Below are 19,068 nucleotides of genomic sequence, written 5' to 3'. Positions count from 1 at the left end.
AGAAGTTAGAGGGATTGATGCCTACAGGAATCTACCTGAAAGGTTAGTTTTCAATTACAAGGGAGGAAAGAAGATTCAATGGCCACTTCACAGGATCCTTCAAGAAAGCCAATCTGTGCTAATAAAGGTTTATTCATCATTCAAGAAGAACTTTGGATTCAATATAACTACAAAAAGACTTGTTCTAAAGAAGATTGAAGAACTGAGGAGTATTGGAGCTAAATATGCACTCCCAAATACTCTAACTATTCCTTACACAGGGAGTAGAGTGCATCTAAGGCCTTACTGGCTGATGGAGTTCATGGATGACAAAGGAGTTAAAAGATTTTTCAGATTAGAAGACCAATAGAGCATCTCTAGCAATGAGACTCCTTTGGAAATGCAAGAAAAGCTGAATCTCTCAGAATCTGATGAACTGGAATTCCACAGACAGCTCCAAAATCAGATAGAAGAAAACAACAGAAAGCTTGGAAAGAGATCCAGATCTTCAAGGAATTAGATTAATCTGCTCAGGCTAGAGAAGCACCTTGAAATTGACTGTGAGCTGATCTTTGTGCATTTTGTTATTTGAAGCACTTTACAGTTTTATTTACTTACTTTTAAAGTTGTATTTTTAGGGTGTTTTGTTATCATCAAGGTTCTCTTAATTTATGGCTACAATTCCAGTAGACATAAATTGGGGGAGATTGTTATGGATATGTTATGAACTTGATGATTTCATTAACAAAATACCTTAGTAGATTTTACTTACTGAAAAATGTAGCACTCGACGGATAAGGAATATAGTCCCGACGGATGACTCAATATAGTCCCGACGGATGATGATTTATTATCCATCGAGTGAGTAGCTTGTGTAATAATGAGTCTGTAGCACATTTCTGCATACACCTTGTTTAGATTCTGTAGTAGCACTCAAGTCATGTTGAATTTATTAGATATGCAGAATAGGTTGATTAATTGTACATAGATGATGTCTTGTAATTCTGCATAAAGGAAATGAAGTCAAGTGCCAGATAGCTACCCGACGGATAAACAACAATGCCACTCGATGGATGATCAACAAGGCAACCCAACAGATGATCATGTACCTGACGGATAATCAATTCAAACATCTGTTGAAAGTGACAACACAATCACATGCGTCGAGTGTATGCAAAAGGAATGTGGAAACCTATTCAACTGGGTTTTAGAGAATAAAGAAGCATTGCCATTTCTATGCTATTATGAAGATATTCAAAGATGTTGGAATAGAGTAATGAAGCAGCGTAGTATTAGACTTGATAGGTTTTGTTTTATTATCTTGTCTTATTACTTTGTAATCTTGGTGATATATAAACCAAGAAGTGGCAAATAGAACAACAAGAACTAGACTAAGAACATTATCTCAGAGAAACAATTGTAAGCTGCATCCTTCGCATTTCTCTGTAAACTTAGTTGTTCATATTTGTAAGCAGCTGTGAGCTAATCTTGCTACACAGAGTTCTCTTGATATAATATATATCTCTGGTGGATACATTCAAATCCACCAGAAAGTTTTTAAAGACTTGTGTTTTTAATTACTTGTGTTTTAATTTTACTAACTTCTTATTCCGCACTTTGCGAATCAAACACTTATATATTATTAAGATAGAACATTTTATATTTTTTTTTGAAAAAGGTTCAAAAATTCCATTCAACCCCCCTTCTATAATTCTTGTTGCATTGTTAGGGACTAACAAAATATTTTCTATTTTTTTGAGTTATTAATTTAATTTTCATTAAACATTTTTATGAAATTGCATAAAAAATAAAAAATTTATTTGATTCCTCGTACTTATGTTTCATATCAACTTCTATCCTTGGTGGGCTGTAAATGAGCCGAACTCTTAAGTGTTCGTGTTTCAGCTCATAGAAAAATTTATCGCCCGAACTCGAGCTCGAACTCGAACTTTTATTGAGTCAAAATTTTTGTTCGTGTATCGACTCATTAATATAAAAGTTATTCACGACCTAGTTCACAAACATCTCATTAACTAACTTAATATACAACTTATAAATATTGTTCACGAAATTTTGATAAAAAAGCAACTCAGGTTTCGAACTCGTTCTCACAGTTCTCGAATTTTTGTATTAGTTTCACTGATTTCATTTTTTTTAAAAAAATATTAAATAAAAAATTAAAACTTTACAAACCAAACAAATAAATTTGAGTATTTAGCATACTTATTTTAATTAAATCACAATATTTTTATAAAAAATAGTGATATATATACTAATTGAATACATGAACAATGGTTAAATAAAATAGTTATATATTTACCATGTAGCATGTAATATAATTTAAATCTTATAAACATAAAAATTATTAATTTAATAAAAAATATTAATTAAATTAAAAAAATTGATAAATTTATTTTTAAATAAACATATACACAATTATTCAGCAAATATTGTGGTATAAAAATATGTGTCATACCTATTTACGAGCATATATAAATAAATAATTCATATATTAAATTAATCTAGCATATATATTGTAATTATATTTGTTCATGTATTCATATATACCCCACATAAATATATGAACAAATATTAAATTAATCAAGCATATATATTGTAATTAAAATCCTATAATTATAAAAAAATATATTTTTTATAAAAAAATAAATTAATTAGGAGCACATATAATTGGTATTTTAATTGAGAAATATATTTGCCATCTGACATATTTTTTTAGATAAATATTTACACAATAATTCACTAAATTAGGTGTTATAAGCGTGTGTTTATAACATGTTTACGAGCATATATAACTACTTGATATACTTAATCACAAGCTATATTACGGGGAACATACATTACTCACGAACCAGTTCACGAACTATATTAACAAACTTGTTCGTGAACTTTCGAGCCGAGCTATATCGTGGTCGTCAAGTTCAACTTATTTACAAACTAAACCTTAAAATATGTTCATGTTCGACTCGTTTATAAATTGAAAAAATGGACTCGAGCAGAAATTTTTACGAACCCAACATAGAACTATTCGTGAGCGTTTTGACGTATTTACAACCCTAGTCTTTGGCTATTAGAAACCCATATATGGGAATGAAAATTTTCAACCAAACATAATATATGAGTTTGAAATGGAAAAAACTCAAATTTGATGTCTGAACCAAACGACCTCTTGAAGAGATGTCTCTACTTTTGTAATATTAACTTATCTTATGATTCAAGATTCTAACAAATTATATGCTATATATAGATTCTTTGTTCGAAACAACAAAAATTGTAATAATTCAATATATTAGTATATTATTTCAAATAGACACAAATCATTATGAAATGCGAACATGTCGACACAAAGCATTAGTTTCTCAAATTATTTTTTAATAATTTTTTTAAAAAGTTATATTTTAAGTTAATTAAGATTTTAACGTCAGAGTGAAGATTACAATATAACCAGTTGTTATTAAAATTTCTCATTCCTTTATTTAACCCCCCCCCCCCGAGTGTAGTTGATAATGAATTAACTCATTAATTAAAATCCATAAGACACGTACATTAATAATCAAAATTTGAACATATATGTATCAAGATAAATTAAATAAAAGTCTTTTTGTCAAAACTATGATCGTTGATAAGATCTTTTACTATGGTACATCCATCACCCGCATCGCTGAAATATACAACCTTTTTAGAGATATTATCTACCAATATGCTGTATCTGTGAGAAATTGAAAATCTGCTTGTCAAAATACATTCGAACAACTGATGATAACTATGGACCAATATGAACCATATCAATGAACCATTATACTCAAATGAAGAAACTATAAAAAAGTAAATAAAAACTATAAAAAAATGAAATGGGGCTTTTATTATTAACCAAATGGCTGATGATAATATTGAAATAAAAAAATAAGGGTTAGGATTTTCAGAGAGAGGAATGAAGAGCACCTCTAGAGTCTAGAACAAGATATATTGTAGTTTTTCTGACTCAAAAAGTTAAGTGTGAGAACAACTAGACTTCCAATTTGAAGCGGATAAGAAAAGTATCTGCTAATTTAAAGTAGACAAGAAAAATATATATTTGATTAAAATTTTGGATTCCAATACATATATGTCTTAGTTGAATTATTTAACAAAATTTATAATTGATGTTCTATATCGTTGTTAAATTTTATGATGTGATTAAGATATTCATGCAGTAAAGTTTGAGATGGGTACCATTACATACTTAGATTATCTTAACAGTGTAAAGTAAATATATTTCTGGGTCCGATAGAGTTTATTATCTTAACAGTTATATATATAAGTAAAGTTCTTTGGAGTTCATCTTTTTATTGGAGTCCTCAAAGTCCATTTATGTTTTGTAAATAAAATATCTTAAAAAATATTTTATCTTGCAAAACATGTTTCACAAAAATCATTACTTCAATAAAATCATGCAAATCTCATACATTTACAAGTACAATATATATGTTCTGCAACTAAACATGTATGTTTTGCAACATGAATATTTATGTTCTGTAAACTAAACATGTTTTGTAGAATAATATATTTTACAATGTTCTACTTGTAAAATATATGCAATCTGTAAGATTTTTAATAAAATAGTGATGTTTGTAGAATATCATTCAAAAAAAATATTTTTTGCAATATTTTATGCTATATTTTACTTGCAGAACATATTTGGACTCCAAGAACTCCAGTAAAATAGTGGACTCCATAGAACTTATATATATATATATATATATATATATATATATAGAGAGAGAGAGAGAGAGAGAGAGAGAATATTATATGAGATTAGCCTTATTTGTTATATGAGGTTAAACGATAACCCGCCCCACATTTCATTCAATATATACCTCATCTATAAACCTAAAAATCTATGATATTTAAAAAATGGGTCATGGTATATAACTATATACTTTAAAAACACACATATATCTTCTTATCGCTCGTCTTCATCTCATGTATATGTTATCTCGTGTATCCTCACAAAGTTATGTACATCAATAAATTCAAGAAAGTTTGGTGAGCAACCTGATTTATTTTTGAATTTTTATTTAAAATAAATTATTTTACGATTGATTGTTCATAGGTTAGTTGATCTTTGAATAAATGATATGATGTTACGGGGAAATGGATTAATTATACTTACTTTTGTTTCCTCTTTAACACAGATTGTTAATGAATGGCCCGTATATGTTTAATATAATGTTTTTTATAACCAATTTATCTATTATAAGTGGCGACCTTAAATTATTAAAATATGTATTCTTGAAGGTGAAGCATTTTAACTTGCATTTGTATTAAACTTGTTAACACATATTAGCTTGGTATATAAATTTTAACCAACACTGCAACACCTTTATTTTGTAATATATACATTTCCACAAGATCACAATACCATACTATAATTAAGACTTGCAGTCCTTTACAGGTTCAGACTTGATAGTAAATAACTATTATTTTGTTACAATTGCATATGATTATCTTAAACATTGTAAAATTAAATGGTAATTCAAGGGTCATTCGTGGGTAGGAAAATGACATATATTTTGTTATGTCTAAGTACTTGGGGGGAAAGCAGCAAGTGGTACTTAGAAAATAATAATTTTGTGTCTATCGGTATTCTATTTTTATTTTCATTTTTAAGTTATCAAGTTATCATGTTATTTCTAACTATCCTAATAATTCTTCACACACGCGCTGTACAAAATAGACATTGAAGACAAAAGCCCTAGATCCTGAGAGAAGGTCATGACGGAATGCAAACTCCCTGCAAACTAGTTTGTAGGAATATATTTTGTATAAAAATTGTAGATTAGCGCCTTGGAGGTGTAGCTTATACAACAAGAGCAATTTAGTTATATTATTGAGAAGGACAATGAAAGCTTGGGGTGTCAGAAACGAGCTCGTGTGTAGTCTCACAAACTAGTTTTTTAGTTATTTGTATGGTTTGAAGATATTTGTATTATGTAAAGTTTTATTTTGTGATTTTATAGAATCAATGATACAATATTATTTAAATCCTCCAACTTGCTCTTTATTTACAAATTAATTGTTTAAATCCTCCGGCTTGCTCTTTATTTACAATAGAATCAATTTACAATGAATTAGTTTAAAATTGGTCAATGTGGCCTAGAATTAAATTTATTAGAGTGAATAAATGTAGAGCTCCCACTAAAAGAATTAAGACTATTCAATAACATCTTTAACAAATACTGAAAAATAGCTTTCTATGTACAACATAACTAAGAAAAACATGGAAATATATTAACAGAAGAACATCATTCCAAGGACACAAGATCATTATTCGGTTGAATAATCAATACTAGCATTTGTTTATAGAATTACTGAGTATTACTTTTACACGTACTTTCATAGTGCCCTTTTTTACCGCACAAACTGCATGTTCTTTGTTTTTCATCTTGAGCTTGCGCTAGTCCAGTTGAAATTCGTGACGCATTACGTGGCCTGACTTTAGTCTTGCATTTTGTGGAATCACGAACAGTAAAATTTAACATATGTGCTTGAGAGCTCTCACCGGCCATATTTGTTTCACTGAACTAGAAAACATTTTTAGGAAAAAATGATGGCGATGTTGCATTTTCATTTTTATCTATTCGTTTCCACCATTTCTTTATTTCATTCCCAGTAGCTTCATAAAAGTCTCTCTGACTAATTACTTTTTCATAAAGCCTGTTAAGATCGCCTCTCAGTATTCAAGCTTCAAGCGGTGTTACATCTTCATTGCAAGCTTCATTTGATCTATCCACAATATCTTTATCACTGAAAACACTAGAAGTAGTTGTATACCTTACTGTTAATGTCCATCTTTTTAATACATATTCATCAGGTATTGTTTTCAACTTCAACTCCTGCTTCATGATATACAATACATGCTTGCAAAGACTACCCCACGTCTCAAATTTGGCACACGAACACTTAAAGAAATTTGTGGAACTATTCACCTTAACCATATGAGATTTACCCTGCTCCTTGAAATCCTCTGCATATGTTGCTTCCTCGCTGATAAGTGAATTTTATATCCACTTGAAACGCTTCATTACAAGCTTAAATTGGTATTTTGGACTCAAGTTATTGGTATTTTGATGTATTTTTTATTATTGCATTTCAGATATCAGTTAAATGAAGAAAGGAGTTTTAAAGGAAATATGATAAAAAGTGATCAGAATTGGAAGCCTAGGCTATTGTCAAGTTGTATAAAATCTCGTTAGCTTTACGTGGACAGTTGAATCTTCTAATTCTGATGAGTAGAACTCAAGTTATGGGCAAAATAAGATTCATCAGAATTTTTCCAGAAAGGCTGCAGGCGCCCGCTTGCTGATGCGCGGCTGATTTCGCTAATTTCGCTGAAAAAGCCTTTTTTGAGTGGAATTTGACGATTTTAAGGGTCCGGATCCAATATGGGCTTATATATACTTAAAAAAAGGGTTTTCATCATCTGGGAAGATTAGGATACCAAGAAGAAGACCTAGAAGCACAAAACAACTCTGAAAAAGAAGATATTGTTTTCAACTTGTGATTCTTTGAATTAGTTGTAACTTTGGATGCTCGTTTTCGTTCTCGTTGAACCTAGATCTCATTTATTCATACTTTAATTATTATTCAGTTATTAAGACCTTGTTTTATACCATGCTTTCATTGGAATCCATGGTGACGATGAGTTCGATTATGAACTAATCGTTGTTATGGGATTCTAGCGGATTTACTTATAGATTTCAATAGTTAATTGTTTTGATATCTTGGTGTGTGATGATTGTATGATATCCTAGTATTGGTTGTGCTTATTCGTCTTATGTGCATAGCTAACATATAAGATAGCGTGTTAATCTCTATTGAAGCGATAGTGAATATAGAGGTTTAGAACTTGTCATGCTAGCATAGGTTCATGTATTTGTTATGCATGATTCGTAGGTAATTTTAACCATCTTACTTGCCCTATGTAATCAATATAGATAACTTGTGCTTAAACCGTTATGTTATCAAATTCTATAGACATATAGGGTCTCAATATAATTGGTGCCTATTCAGCTTCTATCTCTTTTGTGGATGTCTGGTAGAATGGTACTCGTGCAACGAAAGTTGGCGTTTACTAGTTTCGTGTTATTTGATTAGTGTCATCACCATTACATGCTAAGGTTAAGAATAATAAGGCTATTGAATGAAGTATTTAATGAAGTTAAAATTCCATGTTTGTCATATATAGTAATTCAACATCAATTCTCTTAGTTAATGTTATATAGTATAATCTCTTAGTTTAATAAAAACCCAATTTGTTATTTGTCTTAGCATTGAGCGATAACCATACATTGTTGCATAGGTGCATAAATTAAACTTAACCTAAACCAGTCTCTATGGGAACGAATCTGATTTATATCTTATACTACTTGCGAACGCGTATACTTGCGTGAATATTAGCGCGTGTTTTCGCCCTAACAAGTTTTTGGCGTCACTGCCGGGGACTCGATGTTAATTTTTAGTTTATGTGCTTGTCATCAGTGGTCATTAAAGTTCACTGACTCGGACTCTTTTACTCTAACGGTTTATTTGTTTGTGTTTCAGGTACTCATTAAAATGGGAGATCCAGCAACACGAACGAAAGCCTTGATGGATTTTTCTCAACCCAAGATCAATGACATTCATTCTAGCATTGTCAGGCCAGCTATCACAGCTAATACCTTTGCGATCAAGCTTGGCATAATTCAATGGGTGCAGAATTCAATCCAGTTTGGGGGTTCTTTAACGGAAGATCCCAATATGCACATTAGGGATTTCATTGAGATCCGCGGCACCTTCAAGTTCAACGGTGTTTCTGAAGATGCTGTGAAGCTGATACTATTTCCATTCTCTCTGAGGGACAAGGCTAAGAGCTGGTTACACTCTCGACCAGCTGGTTCAATTACTACTTGGGAGGATCTTGCTCATAAATTTCTTACTAAATTCTTTCCTATGGCAAAGACAACTGCAATGAGGAATGCTCTTACTCAATTTGCGCAGCAAACGGGAGAATCTTTGTGTGAAGCTTGGGAGCGCTACAAGGAGATGCTTAGGAAGTGTCCTTATCATGGAATGCCTGATTGAATGATCATCGATTGCTTCTATAACGGTTTGGGAGCACAGACCAGACCCATGCTCAATGCAACATCAGGAGGAGCATTATGGGCAAAGAGCTATGAGGAAGCTTATGATCTAATTGAATTGATGGCTGCTAATGGATATCAGTATCCAGCCCAGATATTGCCACATAGCAAGGTAGCAAGAGTTCCTGAGGTGGATACAGCTATTGCTATCACTGCTCAACTAAAGGAGTTGTCTATGAAGATCGATTCTCTGGCTAACTTGGGTGTTAATCAGATAACCAGTGTTTGTGAGCTATGTGCAGGTTCACATGCGACGGAGCAATGCGCTATATCTAGTGAATCAGCTCAGTTTGTGAGCAACTTTCAGAGATCGCAGCAACCAGTTCCAGACACTTATCATCCTGACAACTGGAATCATCCTAACTTCAGCTGGAGCAACAATCAAAATGTGATACAACAGCCGTTCCAGCAGTTTGGAAATAAGCTATTCAACCCTCCTGGTTTTCAGCAACAAATTACACCAAAACAACGAACTCTTGATGCATGTCTATCTTTGAATGAAAAATCTAAATTGGAGGAGTTGCGGCTTATGTGCAAAAACTAGGCTCTTATATGCCAAAGCCAGGCTGTTTCCATCCAGAATCTGGAGAACCAAATAGGGCAAATTGCTAACGCCTTATTGAATCGACCACCAGGAACGCTTCCTAGTTCTACAGAAGCCAATCCAGGAAAGAGGGAAGTTGAAGAACAGGTGAACGCCATCACCTTGAGGTTTGGAAAGGGCGCAAGCCCCCAAATTCAGCAAGACGAAGAGCCTGAAAAATCTCAAGTTTTGGAAAATGCAGTTGTGGCTGAAGAAGAAGTGCAGAAGGAAGCAGAGGTGGAACCAAGGAAGACTACTGTGGAACACACTCCTCTTGAGGGTAATACAGGGGACAAACAGATCTATCCTCCACCTCATTTTCCTAAGAGGCTGAAGAAGAAAAAGTTGGATAAGCAGTTTGAGAAGTTTTTGGAGGGGTTCAAGAAACTTCATATCAACATACCTTTCGCTGAAGCTCTTGAACAGATGCCTAGCTATGCGAGGTTTGTGAAAGGTATTCTTTCTCGGAAAGTGAAGCTCGATGACTTAGAGACCATTGCTCTAACGGAGGAATGCAGTGCTGTGCTGCAACAAAAGTTGTCTCCGAAGCTTAAAGATCCTGGAAGCTTCACTATTCCTTGCACCATCGGAAATTTGTCATTCGACAAATGTTTATGTGATTTAGGAGCTAACATCAATCTGATGCCCTTATCTATCTTCAAGAAGCTTGGTCTGCCTGATCCGAAACTAACATATATGGCATTGTAACTAGCTGACCGTTCCATCGCTTATCCATGAGGTATAGTGGAGGATGTCTTGGTCAAGGTGGATAAACTCTTCTTCCATGCTGACTTTGTAATTCTTGATTTTGAGGAAGATAAGAAGATTCCTATCATCTTGGGGAGACCATTCTTGGCTACTAGACGAACTATGATCAATGTGCAAAGAGGAGAGCTTTTGATGAAGGTTCACGATCAAAAGGTCACTTTTAATGTGTTCAAGGAAATAAAGTTACCCAAAGCTAAAGAGGAGTGCTTTAAAGTAGAGCAATTACAGGTTTTGAATGCACCTCCGTGGATGAGGAAGTTGGATTTTCCATTCGATTCTCTTGGGTTAGCAGAGCTGAAAATTTCTCAGGAGCGTTTTGAACCATTTATTCAAAAAGCTCCCATTCTTGAGCTCAACCGAATACCAAATCACTTGAATTATTCATTCTTAGGTGCACCCCATGATAAGGGGTTTGGATATATTTTTGATGATGAAGAGAGTGGTTGGACGGATATTCCCGTGCCTATATAGGGTTCTGCTCATGTGCAACAGGTAGTTGATAGGACTGGTGTTGGTGATGCCCAATATAGAAGATTGACTAGGCGTATGGAGGCCATGCATGTCATCCACCAATATTTTGCTGAAGATTTGACACACGCTTTCGGTACTGTTGTTCGAGACACTAGTGTTATGGATTAAAACTACTATATATAATTGCTGTATTTAATACTAAGGAACGTGAGCTTCGAGGCTCGGTTTGACTGCTCTTGTGTTTCGTGACTCAATCTGCCTTAACAAGATGCCTACGTACCTTGCTGATTACCAAGGATCAAGTCAAAAAACGTAGTTCTGATTGGTGGGGGTGAGACCCCTTATATAGATGTGGGAGTCCTTGAATTGGACTTGGTATAGGAGGCTTGGTGGATAAGCCTCTGAATTAGGATAGATTTAGGAGTCCTAGGAAGTAGGAAGCTGATTCCTTATCCTTTCAGGTCCCCTTGAGGCTAATCTCTAAGGATTTATATCCTTATCGGGACTCTTTTCAACATCTGATTTCTCCCTTATTAATTAATTACGAAATTAATTAATGATCAGGGCTTTTTGGGCCTTTTTTATTCCACCAGGCCTAATCTGGTCCGTCAGACTTAACCTTTCTGGTCTGAATATTATACATCTTATTATTATTGGGCCTAGCAGCCCATTAATTATAAAATCAGGACTTATTTATCCCTATCATTTGCCCCCCAACTTTTGGGAAACATTGATTAGGTTTCGCAGAAGTTAAATCTATTCGTTCCCTTACAGGGTTTCGTTTTTGCGTAAAGTGTGGAGCGACCTACACATTTACAACGAATCTTCCTTTTATTCAGAAATTATCTTAATTTCCAGGAATTTTTCCCTAATTTTCTGGAATTTTCCCTAATTTTCTGGGATTTTTCCTAATTTTTCTGGATTTTTCCCTTAATTTCTGGGATTTATCCTAATTTTCTGGATTTATTCCTTATTTCTGAAAATATTAATATTTTTCAGAAATTATTTAAGGAATTTCCTTATTTTTTCTGGATTTTCCCTTAATTTCTGGGATTTATCCTAATTTTCTGGATTTATTCCTTATTTCTGAAAATATTAATATTTTTCAGAAATTATTTAAGGAATTTTTCCCTATTTTTTCTGGATTTTCCCTTAATTTCTGGGATTTATCCTAATTTTCTGGATTTATTCCTTATTTCTGAAAATATTAATATTTTTCAGAAATTATTTAAGGAATTTTTCTTATTTTTTCTGGATTTTCCCTTAATTTCTGGGATTTATCCTAATTTTTCTGGATTTATTCCTTATTTCTGAAAATATTAATATTTTTCAGAAATTATTTAAGGAATTTTTCTTATTTTTTCTGGATTTTCCCTTAATTTCTGGGATTTATCCTAATTTTTCTGGATTTATTCCTTATTTCTGAAAATATTAATATTTTTCAGAAATTATTTAAGGAATTTTCCTTATTATATTTTTTTTTTTTTTTAATATAGTTTTCGACCAGGAATCCATTCGACCAGGATCCTGGTCGAATTAACCCCCATATTGCCCTGGTCGACAGCTTTTCGGGCAGGATGCTTTCGATCAGGAATCCTGGTCGAATTTCGGCCAGGATTTTTCTCTTAACCTTTTTTTTTTTTTTTTTTTTTTTTAAATTTTCGACCAGAAAATTTTCGACCAGAAATTTTGTTCCTTTCGGTCAGGAGTCCTGTTTTTTGACCGAATTAACCTTCATTTGTTGCCCAGGTCGATGCAAATTCGGGCAGGGCTCATTCGATCAGGAATCCTGGTCGAATTTCGGCCAGGATTTTCACCCCTTCCTCTTTTTTTTTTTTTTTTTTTTTTTTTTTTTTTTTTTACAATTTTCGACCAGAAAATTTTCGACCAGAAATTTTTCGACCAGAAATTTTGTTCCTTTGGTTTCTAGTCGACAAGGTTTCAGGCATGGCTTTCTCGATCAGAATCCTGACCCTTTCGGTCAGGAAATAATATTTTGACCGAATTAATCTTTCTCTCAGCCCTGGTCGATGCCCTTTCGACCATAACTCATTCAAGGAAAAATACAGTTTGTGCCTTGATCGAATTGGGTCAAGAACATGTTAATGTATATATTTTCTTAGGGTCATACGTCTGGGCTGGACTCTATTGGGCCCTTGATTTGGGCCTGGATTTTATGGGGCTATCCTTTGGGCCCATTGTTTTTTAACAGGGCTTTTAGCTCACGGGCTTATTTCTTAAATCTGGGCCTTATTTGTCAACTAATCGGGCCCTCTTTCTGGGCTTTCTTGGACTGGGCCTCTATCATGCTTTAATTCCAAAGCCCGTTCAAACTTGGGTTGGGCTTGAACTCTTAAGCCTGTCTTCCAGAATATTCTGGAATCTTCCATATTATTCCAGATTTTTCCATACTTTTCTAAGACTTTCTAAAATATTCTGGAACATTCCAGATCCTTCCATTTTTGGGCCCATATGGGCTTTTTTGAGGCCCAAATCCCCTTCTTCTTGGCTATAAAGAGGTGGGATGAGAGTGTGATTCCTCACACCTCTCATTTCATTTCTTCAATCTTCCAACAAATTTCTTCTCATCCTTCCTCCAACTTTCTAGCCTTTCCTCTCTCAAATCCCTCCTTTAGTTTTCCAACCTCTCCTTCAGGCTTTTTCTAGCTTTCTAATGGCTGACAAGAATTCCGAGAGGGCGGCAAAGATAGCCTCGGCTTCAAAACGAGGTAAGGATATCGATATTCGTTCTTCGTATATGTCTTTGATCGATATGATTAACACTAGGGGGGATGAATATCCTTCCACTGCACACCTCGACTCCTTTAATCACTGTAATACTTGGCATAACATAGATTTCAATAAACTAAATGCTCGTTATAACGTCCCTCCTCCCTTTAGACTAGTTCCAGTCTCTGGTGGTGACCGTACTTGCCACTGGAGGCCTGATACTCTCTTCATCTACACCGACGCCCTTAATGCTGGGCTTAGGTTCCCTTTCCATCCTTTTATCCCTCATCTTTTGGCTGACTTACAAATTAACCCGTGTCAGCTTCCTCCAAACGCCTGGAGGAATATTCTATGTTTTATGGTTTGTTGTCTTAGGGAGGGCTTTCCTCTTTCTGTAGCCGTTTTTAGGAAAGTCTTTCAATGTTACAATAGTTCTTCCAATATTTGTGGCTGGGTTTATGTCAAACAAAGGCCCAAAAGCAAACATATCTTTAACAGCGCCTCTATTCCGGATAATAATCCAAATTGGAGGAATAGTTTCGTCGGGTTACGTTGGGAGAATGGCGATTGGGGCACGCTCTTTCGATCTTCCTTCGGGAAGGTCAGTGATGGTAGCCTCAAATCCATTCACTTAACTCCTGAAGAAACTATCATTTATAATGGGCTCACTCAGGATGATGGCACCACCACCAGCTGGACTCTTTTAGAAGAGTTTTCCCTGATTCATGTGGGACTATCCTCTGTTTCTCAACAGGGTATTTCTCTTCCCTTCTCAATTTTTCTTTCTTTCACGCATTATTAACATCACTTATTTTGTCTTTTGCTTTGTTTCAGCTGCTAAGGAGATTAACGAGGACAATGTCCCCTTGGTCGAGGAAACAGCTAGGATGAAGAAAGCTCGGTTAGCAGGCCTAGACACCCGAGGAAAGGCGACAGAGCCTATCTTCTTGAGAAAGCACAAGGAGCCTATGGGGGAGGCCTCAACTGAAGGAGCCGAGGGCCATAATGCTCCTATCACTGCTGCTGCCCCTGCTGCTGCTGCTACAGGCGCCTTTCAGCCTCTCTGGGGATTCCGCCGAGGGGATACCGTGGTTGGTTCCACGAAGCATGCTTGGGATTGGTCCTACCATAGCGTGACTCCAAAGGACTTTACTGATGTAGTGGCCACTCCTGACCTTGAGAGGATTAAGCTCATGGGAGCCCAATCTCTGGCTTCGGTATGCCTTCTCTTTTTTTAAACTTATTTCTCGTTCTTGTAGCACTTTCTTGCCTTACACTTAGTTAATTGTTTTGTTTCAGTCTAACGCCTACTTTCAAGGCGCTGTGAGGCAAGCCGAATCATGGAAGCGGGCTTCTGATAAGGCCGATAACGCCCTCAGGAGGCAGCAGAAGAAGTATGCTACCCTGGAGAAGAAGCTCAAGCGCAAGGAGGAAGAACTCGGAGAGTCTAACGCCGAGCTGGTGGTACTTCGGGCGGAGAAGGATAAAGCTATAGACAATTATCTGGACTCGGAGGAGTTTGCCCAATCCATGAGGATTAGGGATGATTCAGTCTTTCCCGAGTTTTTTAGGACTGGTTGGGACACGGCCCTTGGGACCGTGAACGAGGCTTGTCCTGATATTAACCCGGCGGACTACATCTGTCCTGACGATGAGGCTTTGCTACAGAGGTTTCGTACCCGAGTAGTCGTCTCGGATCATGTTCCTCAGGATCCACTTCTTCCTCCTCCCGAGTCCTCTTCCAGACCCGCTGAGGATGACAGCTCTTCCTCCTCCGAAACGACGGAGACATCTAGCGAGAGCGGAGAAGACGATGATATGGACGCCGAGGGCACCTCAGCTCCTTAGAGCTTTTTCAGCCCTGCGTGGCTTTTTTTATTTTCGAGACTTTATTTATCAAACTTTTGTAACATCTATCAGATCTATCTCATTTATCACCTTTTATGCTTTGCATCCATGCATTTGATTTTTATTTGTTAGGCCACAAACATACTTTGAAGAACTTATGAATTTCATAAAATTGTCTGGGATTCGTCCCTTACACAAGTCTTAATAAATTTCGTAATAAAACTAAAACATATAAATCCTAAGCAAGCAAAGCTTCAAGGTGCTTTTTAACCTACTCGCCATCCTGACGAGTGAGAATCGTGCTTCGACCATCTTACACGTAGTAAACCTTCAGGTTTTGTGCGTGCCAGGTTCTCGGGACTTCAAAACCATCCATAGTCTCCAGCTTGTAGGTTCCTCTACCCTGAACGCTCTTGACTCTATACGGCCCTTCCCAGTTTGGGGCAAGCTTTCCTTTCTGTCCGACACCAGAAGCCTCTATTTTTCTCAAGACTAGGTCACCTTGTTTGAAAAACCTCTCTTTAACCCTTAGGTTGTAGTAGAACGAAGCCTTTTTCTGATATTCTACTATCTTTGCGTGTGCTTTATCTCGTACTTCATCGATTAAATCCAGGGCTAACTTCTGCCCTTCCTCATTTTCTTTTTCATCAAAAGCCTGAATCCTTGGAGAAGAATGTGATATCTCCACGGGAACTACTGCTTCCGCCCCATATGCCAACATGAAAGGAGTTGCATCTGTCGTGACTCTACAGGTAGTCCTATAAGCCCATAATATGGGAAGTATCTCATCTACCCAATTATTTCTCGACTTTTCGATCCTCTTCTTTAGTCCATCCAGGATTATCCGATTTGCTACTTCTGCTTGCCCATTGGCTTGCGGGTGAGCCACAGAGGTGAATCGTAACTCAATTTCATTTTCTTCACAATACTTCTTGAATTCCTCATTGTTGAATTGCGTTCCATTGTCAGTGACGAGGATACGGGGAATTCCATATCGGCACATAATGTTTTCCCACAGGAATTGTGCAACCTGCTTAGTTGTGATTTTGGCCAAAGGTTTGGCTTCGATCCACTTGGTGAAATAATCAATGGCTACAATCAGAAACTTCCTTTGTGCTGTGGCCATAGGAAAAGGCCCTAGAATATCCATCCCCCACATAGCAAAGGGAATAGGTGAGTTGATGGAGGTCAGCATCTCGGGGGGTTGTCTGGCGACTGGTGCATGCTTCTGACAACGATCACACTTCTTTACATATTCTTTGGCATCAGCCATCATTTCTGGCCAATAGAAGCCTAAACGAGTTATCTTATGAGCCAAGGCCCTGCCCCCCAAGTGTTGACCACAAATGCCTTCATGCACTTCCTCAAGAGCCAAGCGTGCCTCATCGGGCCTGAGACACCTCAAGTAAGGAACCACGAAAGATCTTTTATATAGAATCCCATCTATCAAAGAGTACCTTAGTGCTCGAACAGTTAACTTCCGTGCCTCAATTGTATCGCTTGGCAACCAACCGGTCTGAATGTGAGCCTTGATGGGATCAATCCATGACGTCCCCAAGCCTACGGGAGCCACAAGCTTAACATCTATGCTTCGTGTCTTCAAAACACGGAAGTACACACTTCCTGAACTTTCTTCAATCTCAGATGAAGCAAACTTTGATAGCGCATCTGCTTTAGCATTTTCTTCCCTTGGAATGTGTTCAACATGGCATTCATTAAATTGGGTCATCACAGCCCTTACTAGGCGAACATACTTTGCCATCGTATCATCCCTTGCTTCAAATTCTCCCTTTACCTGGGATATGATCAACTTCGAGTCTCCACGGACCTTTAAGTTTTTGACTCTAAGTGTCCCAGCTAGACCAAGGCCAGCAATCAGGGCTTCATACTCTGCCTCATTGTTTGTGGTTGGGAAGTCTAGCTTCATGGCATACTCAATTAAGAATCCATCAGGGCTTTGCAAAACCAACCCTGCTCCACTGGAATTTGTTTTTGATGCTCCATCAAAATAGAGAACCCAATATTCTTTCTCCTTGTCCCCATTGTCGACTCCCTTGTCTTGAGGTGTGGTATCTTCCTGCCCCCCGACTTCTTGGTTGGGTATGGTACATTCCACCACGAAGTCAGCTAGTGCCTGGGCTTTTATGGCCATACGTGGCTTATACTTGAGATCGAACTCTCCCAACTCTATTGCCCACTTAATTAGTCTCCCACTTGTCTTGGGACTGTGAATGATATTTCTCAGTGGCTGATTTGTTAGCACTTCAATTTGGTGAGCTTGAAAATAAGGACGTAGCTTTCTTGAAGCCATCACTAAGGCTAAAGCGAATTTCTCAATGGCTGAATAATTCAACTCAGCACCATGCAAAATTTTGCTGACATAGTATACGGGTTTCTGGACTTTCAGTTCCTCCTTAACCAACACCGCGCTCAAGGCGCTTTCTGAAACAGCCAAGTACAAGAATAAAACTTCACCCAGAACTGGCTTGGCCAACAACGGGGCCTGGCCCATATACTTCTTTAACTCTTCAAATGCCTTCTGATTTTCCTCACTCCATACAAAGTCTTTAATGTTCTTTAATGACTTGAAGAATGACAAGCACTTGTCTCCTGACTTGGAGATGAATCGTCCTAGCGCAGCAACCCTTCCTGTGAGTTTCTGAACATCCTTGACAGTTTTTGGGGGTTCCATGTCCAGGATTGCCTTTATTTTATCGAGGTTAGCCTCAATTCCCCTCTTTGAGACCATCAACCCCAAGAATTTTCCAGATCCTACTCCGAAAGCACACTTCGTGGGATTCAACATCATCTTGTGGTACCTCAGGACCTCAAAAGCTTCCCTCAAATGGGTTATATGATCAGTCTTTACTAGACTCTTGACTAGCATGTCATCAACATAGACTTCCATAGTCTTCCCAATAAGATCCTTAAAGATTTTATTCACCAACCTTTGATAGGTGGCTCCTGCATTCTTGAGACCAAACGCCATAACAAGATAATAATAAACACCAAAGTCAGTGATAAATGATACCTTTGGAATGTCATCCTTATGCATTTTGATCTGGTTGTATCCGCTAAACCCATCCATGAAACTCAGCATCTCATGTCCAGCGGTGGCATCAATCAAAGTATCAATTCTAGGCAGCGGAAAACAGTCTTTGGGGCATGCATCATTCAGATCGGTGAAGTCTATACACATCCTCCACTTTCCATTAGCCTTCTTCACCATTACAGGGTTTGCTAACCACTCCGGAAATTGAATTTCCTCAACGAAACCAGCCTCTAAGAGCTTTTCCACTTCCTGCTTTATAGCCTCTTGTCTTTCCGGGGCAAAATTTCTTTTCTTTTGTTTCACTGTCTTCCGGCTTGGATCCACGTTTAACTTGTGGGTAATTAACCCCGGGTCTATGCCTGGCATATCAGCTGCTGACCATGCAAACACATCACTATTTTCTTGCAAAAATTTCACTAACTTCCCTCTAAGGGGCTCCTCTAATGTAGCTCCAATGA

The 19,068-nt window shown here is 36.7% G+C and overlaps 1 protein-coding gene and 1 non-coding gene across 2 annotated transcripts in view; one reads left to right on the top strand and one right to left on the bottom strand.

Annotated features, from left to right (window-relative positions):
• Positions 1-8,982: 8,982 nt before the first annotated feature.
• On the bottom strand, positions 8,983-9,089 carry LOC141676180 (small nucleolar RNA R71). Its single transcript, XR_012556784.1, has one exon. It is a non-coding gene; the product is annotated as a small nucleolar RNA R71 (small nucleolar RNA).
• Positions 9,090-14,311: 5,222 nt separating this feature from the next.
• The window catches only part of LOC141673515 (uncharacterized), a 55,555-nt gene continuing 50,798 nt past the window's right edge, over positions 14,312-19,068 (top strand). The window contains exons 1-2 of the mRNA XM_074480264.1: positions 14,312-14,927; positions 15,010-15,309. Of these exons, the coding sequence (XP_074336365.1) occupies positions 14,436-14,927; positions 15,010-15,309 (792 nt within the window). The 5' untranslated portion in view covers positions 14,312-14,435. The remainder of the gene's footprint in view (positions 14,928-15,009; positions 15,310-19,068) is intronic.

This window comes from Apium graveolens, chromosome 7 (assembly GCF_009905375.1).
Source record: "Apium graveolens cultivar Ventura chromosome 7, ASM990537v1, whole genome shotgun sequence".
In the NCBI taxonomy this organism is placed as follows: Eukaryota; Viridiplantae; Streptophyta; class Magnoliopsida; order Apiales; family Apiaceae; genus Apium; species Apium graveolens.
The sequence above is the reverse complement of the archived record's forward strand: the minus strand, read 5'-3'. Positions and strand labels throughout refer to the sequence as shown.